The sequence below is a fragment of the Gavialis gangeticus genome, unplaced genomic scaffold (assembly GCF_001723915.1).
Source record: "Gavialis gangeticus isolate Ggan-Ray unplaced genomic scaffold, GavGan_comp1, whole genome shotgun sequence".
In the NCBI taxonomy this organism is placed as follows: Eukaryota; Metazoa; Chordata; order Crocodylia; family Gavialidae; genus Gavialis; species Gavialis gangeticus.
The window spans coordinates 63994826-64001486 of record NW_017728993.1 but is presented as its reverse complement, the minus strand read 5'-3'; the positions used below and the strand labels follow the sequence as shown (position 1 = coordinate 64001486).

General features: G+C 42.4%; 1 protein-coding gene across 3 annotated transcripts in view; it reads left to right on the top strand.

Annotated features, from left to right (window-relative positions):
- The window catches only part of RABGAP1L (RAB GTPase activating protein 1 like), a 559138-nt gene that overhangs the window by 39359 nt on the left and 513118 nt on the right, over window positions 1-6661 (top strand). For all 3 annotated transcript variants that reach the window (XM_019501851.1, XM_019501852.1, XM_019501853.1), the window contains exon 10: window positions 3492-3636. In XM_019501851.1, coding sequence (XP_019357396.1) covers window positions 3492-3636 — 145 coding nt within the window. The remainder of the gene's footprint in view (window positions 1-3491; window positions 3637-6661) is intronic.

Genomic DNA, 6661 nt, shown 5'->3' with positions numbered 1-6661 from the left:
TGTACCCTATTCCCCCCCTGCACAGCCACACCCCCTACATCTCACCATACACCACCCCCACAATATAAGGGTGCAACTTTATTTTGAGTTGTTATGCAATCCCTTCTATATACAGTACACAAACACATCATGACAGATATTTTTGTAATAAAATTAAAATATATTTTAGTAGGTGTTTGACTTCTTTATTAAAATATATTTTCATAGGTGTATGATTTAGTTTGTTTCTGGTTCTAAGATGGTAGCCCCCCTCCCAAAAGAAGTATTTCTGGGGAGTAAGGAGAGGGACTTCTGGTGGCAAAGGTCAGGGGCTAGGGGGTGGGACTTCTGGTCCCAATATAGTGACCGGGGGGTGGGGCAGCTCTCAGGGGCGGGGCTACCCATGTGACCTTCCAAGGCTCATCAAAACTTGTTAAGTGGCCCTCCTGCTGAAATAATTGCCCGCTCCTGAAGTAGGGTGTATGCCATCAAAGGACATTTGAATTGAACTGACCAGTTTATGGTTGGGCAGGTTGATTTCTAGGCATATTGCAATGTTGCAATGGTTTGGTAATAATGATTCTCAAGTGTTGGCTGCTTAGTGATTTTTTTAAAATGTGTATTGTGCCTGTCTGGAACTTTGGAACACATTTGAAAGTGGAATTAGAAATTCCAACATTAACAGATTTCTGAATATTATTGTGGGGATTCCACGTAATGCAAAAGCCATGGTGCTGCACTATCTTTAACTTTTCTTTCCATTCCTGTAAAAGGAAGCTTACCAGACCATGCTAAATAAGATAATCAAGAGCAAGAGGCACCTTCTTGCACAAGTGCTTTGCAAATACTTGACATGGGTATCTGGGGAGATTAACATCATATAAACTAATAATGAAAACAGTATTTTCTTGCTAAATATTAGGGCTGTGCAAAATTTTGCCAGCTGTTTCAACTCATTTTGAGCTCGAAACAGCAAAATCGAAACAAAACAGAGAGCTTCAAAACAGCCTTGAAACGAAACGAGGCAAGTCAAAATGTTTTGAAATTTTCTAAACGTTTCATGTTTCAAAGCTCAAGTTGGGCTTGCTTGCAGGGAAACAGAAACTAAAGCAAGGAGGGTGGGGAAAGGAGTGCTCTCATTATTGACTTTGTAGCTGGCCAGTGAGTGTCATCCTTTCCTGAGGGCCCTTCCAATCCCAGTGCTCTGGGGGAAGGATGGAAAAGCTGCCAAGAAGGCAGCACTGTTTGAACTGCCCTGCTTTCTGCCTTGGTGTCAGATGAATGAGGGCGCACCTTAACACACGCAGTGTTACCCACTCATGTGGGTAACTTTTGCTTGTCAGCAGCTAGAGGTGCAGGGCCCCAGACTCCCCCTGCACCAATCTCCTTGACAGCTGGCAGGCTTTGTGGCCTTAGCAGGGCCTAGCAGGCCTCTAGTTTTCACCCCCCTGTGCCCCAAGACACAGTCCCACAAGCACCCATGTCACGAGTTTGTCAGCAGCCAGGTGCAGGGCCCCAGAGCCCAGAAGCCCCTACACCTATCTCCTTGAAAGCTGGCAGGCTTTGTGGCCTCAGCAGGGGCTAGCAAGCCTGTAGCTTTCACCCTGCTGCGCCTTAACACACACAGTGTCACCCGTGTCACGAGTTTTCTTGTCCTCAGCTTGAGGTGCAGGTTTCCCCCAAACTCCTGCACCTATCTCCTTGAAACTTGGCAGGCTTCGTTGCCTCAGCAGGGGCTATCACGCCTGCAGTTTTGACCCCGCTGTGGCTTACCACATAAACTTGACATGAGTTTTGTTTTCAGCGCTTTGAGGTGCAGTTTCCCTGAAACCCCTGCACCTGTCTCTTTGAAACTTGGCAGGCTTTGTGCCCTCAGAAGGGGCTACCATTCCTGCAAGTTTCATCCAAATCAGGCCAGAAATGACAAAGTTATAGGCTGTTTCGAGCTTCCCCATTATAGCCTATGGGGGAAACAGCAAAACTGTTTCGACAAAATGAAACAGAACAGCAGTTTCAAAACGAAACGCCATTCAGTCAAAAATGGAATGGTGCTGTTTCACACAGCCCTACTAAATACTACTTGCCGAGGGTGCAAAACACTCAGCTGTAAGCACAGACCCTCCAGATTCTGTCTATCCAGTGCAAGAGTTCCAGAAACTGGACATGAAACAGCAGAAGCTATTTGATGCAGCCAGAAAGCTGAAAAGGTGCCATGGGTTCTTCATTGATAAGTGGTCAGGCCCTTGGTTTACATTATAATTTATGTTAACTTATTTTTTTGGCTGACAAGATAAATCAAGTTAATACATTATCTAAACCCGTTCACCTTTTTCTTTCATATACTTAAATTTGGTTCAAAAGCAAAACATGCTAGCACTGCTTCATTTTGCTATTTGATGTTGATGGGACATTTTTAGCCTGTATGAAAACTGACCTTATTTTAACTGATTATGTAAACTTTGCGGAGGATAAAGCAGTCTGAAAACTGATCTAAATTTGGGCATTAAATGTTCGTTTTGGCTTCCCTTTAGTTCCAGTTTACTTAAAGCCACCATTTGGTTGTGTTATTACACAGCCTTATAAAAATACAGGAACTCACAGCAGTTTGAATAATTTTAGTACAAAACATTACTGGTCTGCATGGAGGGGGGTAAAGAAGTGTATAATGAACTGGGCTGTGTAATGGAAAAGATTCAGGAACACTCCAGGTGTTTCCAATTCTTTTCTCCTAGCAGTTAATGTAGACATACTAAAAAAAACAATGGTTTTTAAGTTTAGACTTAATATATACAGTGGTCAAGGTGCAGGTACATTGTACTTAGGGATTCCTTGCAGTTTGCCTGGGAAGTTAAGTCAGATCACGGAGAAAACAAATTTTCAGTTTTGAGTGCCTCCTGCTAATTTCAAGTACTGGCTAAAGCATAAGTGCACAGGACACAAACCTTGAAGGGCTTTACAGATAAATGCAGTCACCTTCATTTGCCTTGGGAAATAAAATGGCAGACGTTTCAGCTGTTCTTCAAGGTCTGCAGGTTTATTTGTACTTGCATGCAATCAACTTTATGGAAGGATCCTGGGAACATAGCTTTCACTAGGGATATTGTAGTTCCTATGGTGTCAGACTGCCTACCTGATAACAACTGTAATCACTTTTACAAACTTACATTTTTATCTTAAATATTTTGTTTCTATTTTTACTATTGCTACAATTTCCCAAGTACTATTTTTTCTTGTTCATTCATTCTTGGTATGCTTTTCCTACAGCTGTTCACCTTTTTACCTCCTCTCAGTATGGATAATTTAGAATGATGAAGTATTTTAAAATTATTTTACAGTTGCATTGAAGGTGGTGGTTGAAAAGAGAGCTTTGGAAAGAATTGTTCTTTGTATTTTAATATTTCTTCACCTTATATTCAGCAGTGTTATAATCTGTTCCCATACTAGGTGACTACCACTGAAACTGTAGTTGTTGAATGCAAGGGCCTTACATTAAACTCTCATTTTGTTTTTAGTTTGAAGAAAAAAGCCATACGAGTTCTGGAGATGCAATTTATGAAGTTGTAAGTCTACAGCGGGAGTCTGACAGAGATGAAGAATCAGTCAGCTCAATGGGTGGAGGGGGTCCATTATCACCACAGGAGGATGAAGTAGAAGAAGGTAAGAGTCAAATAAGCATGTAAACTTCTCATATCTACTACTATTCTCATAGTATTTCTGCCTTTTATTCCCACGTAGGACTCTTCATACTTGTTGCCTCCAAGGGATGTTCCTACAACACCAAACCATAAAATACACCCATCATTCTGCACTACCAGCTGTAGTGTGGTAATGTCACTTTTACCATTGTCCTCTCTAGGCAAGATTTTTTCCCCACATGCACCAGCAAAAAAGATGAGTCCACACAGTCCTGTACATCAAAAACCAATCATCCCTACTTACCTGCTAGACTAACAAATAGCAAACCTCTGCTAGAGGGTTTATTTCCAATTAGAGACTCTCCCCCCCCCCCAACAGACCTTTTGTAGTAAAGTGATACTGGGAAGCTCTTCACTTCCAGTAGCAGTAATGTTATTAACTAAAGCCCCTTGGTTCATTTCTGTATAATTTTAAAAAATATTTTTCTTCATTCTGGCAATGTATCCTGAATATATTTAAACAAATATAGTGAGAGGCGTTTCAGTAGCTTGTTTGATAAAACAGGCTTGGATATTACTGTTACCCTATTTGTTATGGAAAATGACAAGGGATTATTACAGAATTTAATAATGGATTTTTATCAAAAAATTGATATTGTCCTCCTGATAATATTGTAAAACACCTTTATTTAGAAATAGGATAAATAAAACAAGAGAAATACGCATATAGGAAGAAATAAAGTTAGTTAAATTTAATGCTGATTTCCATATTTTAAATGCAGAATACTTGCTAGGGAAAAGATGTCTTTAAAATGTCACTATGGTGTGTTACTGTTCTCATGGAAACAGTATTTAGAGTGCTTTTCTAGAAGTTATCCATCCTGGTTGATGTGCAGGTTAAATGAGTCACTGCCAGTTGTTCTAATTACATTTCTTCCATTCTTATGTTTCTTTTGCAGAGTACTAATTATTAGAATGGAAGAGACAAGGATACACAATCTTAGTTCCGTTTTATCTTTATATGAAAGACCTTGGACTACAGATTTTTTTAAACTATTGAGCTCTGTGTCAAACATAGCTACCTGGTCTCTCAGATTTTTTTTTTCTTTTTTTCCCCCACCTGTTCCTGACTAGGGCATATAGGACAGTCCTTTCAGGATGGATTATCTTGAGGCCAAAAAATTAGTTGATCCATCAGTATTAGGTATTTGGTGTTTTTGTCTATTCTTCTGTAATGCATTGTGTTGCACTCCCTATACAGCTTTATAGAATAGTAGCTCATTTTTCTCATCTAGCATCTTGTGATGCCAGAAGTCTTTGAAGTATTTGTATAGAGCCATAAAATATGCCGTGGGTACAGTACTTTAACTTGCACCTTTTGCCTATTTCCCATGTCTTTTTTGCAACAATCTCAACTTCAGCTAACTGAAAGAGCAAGCTTTCCTTTGTTCATTATAATCCAGGTGTCTCATCTTATGATTGAGGGAGGAAAATGACACCAGTAAGAAATAAATTTATTGAATTCTTTCAGTCCACATGACAGAGTTTTCTTCCAGTAGGACTTTTGTGGTGTTTTACTGGTAGACCATGCATGAATTTCCTTCTGTCACGAATTTAAAATCATTTGCATTTTAATGTGAGGAGCATTTTACAGCTGTAGTAAAAGCAAAAATACGTAGAAAAAATTGAGATGATGCGGTTTTTGGGTTTTTTTACTAAATTAATTTCATCCTGCTTTTTAGTAGTTTCTGCTTGACCACCATGGATCCTGGTTTTCTCTGTTAACCTCCCCCATCCCCCAAATTCTCTATATAATATACATAAAGGGTAGTTGAACACAGTTTTGTTGATATATTTACAAATTTAAAGCAATTTGGAAGCCTACCAGTACCTCAGTCATTATAATACCTATCTATGTATTTTGCCTTTTTGAGGATGTGGGCCCAGCTGAGGCTGTTCTCCTGCTACTTTGTGGTGCCGAGCAAATGTGATATGCTGGTGCTGGGCCCATGCTGTTGCCTCTCACTCTTGACCCACAGCCCCCTATTCCTTCTCCCCCCAGGCTTGGTGCCCCTCACTCCCAACCTGGAGCAGAGCCAAGCAGAGTGCAGCCAGTTGGGGGAGGGGGGCAGTTAGGGGAGGGGGATGATGCAGGCTGATTGCTGTGGGACTCTGGGCTTCCAATCTTACTGTCTTCCCACTAGGGGCCTCTATAGCCCAGTGGGTGGGATCCAGCATGGGAGGGCAGAGTGGGGCCAGGAGGCTTGGTGCAGCCACTTTTGGAAGCCCTGCACCACCATGACAAGGCATTCCCTGTCCACTTGGCAGCAGTGACGGGGCACAACTCTGTGCTGCTGTCATTGGATGGGCAAGGGGTGCCTTGCCATAGTGGCTTGGCTGGCATGGGGCTTCCAGCGGTGGTGGCACCGGTGGTGGCATTGTGCCCAGCAATGCTCCCCTGACATGTTTTGGGGAGCCAGCCTCCCTACCGGCCCCATGGCCGCCCATTCGTGCCATGGTCATATAGTCTTGTCCCGTCTCCAGGCACTGCCTGAGCTGGGCAATGCCCTCAGCAGGTTGGGGATAGTCCTGCCTTGAGCAGGGAGTTGGATTAGATGACCTCCTGAGGTCATTTCCAACCCTAATTTTCTATGATTCAGCGCCAACTGCCACCCGCCTTCCTTCACCATGGCTGCCACCATTTCAATTTGCACCCCTTGCCCCCAACCTGTGTCACTTATACCCCGCCCCCAAACCCCACTCCCTGACTTACCCGCAGGAGCTACTGTCCAACACTGCCTGGGGCTGTATTCCGGGACGTGCTTGTGTGCACACACACATGCATGTCATGTCCCCTGCGTCTCGCTCTCCTCAGCCCCCTGCAGGCTAGAACTCTCCCAGCCTGTAAGGGGATACTCGTGCTTTCCTACATTTTTCTCCTTTAAAGGAGAAAATCTGCATTTTTCCACAGCAGACTAAAAACCTGGATCATGGTTGATCACACTCATTTTATTTTTCATTTTTAAGTTGAGGACCTGTATCGAAAG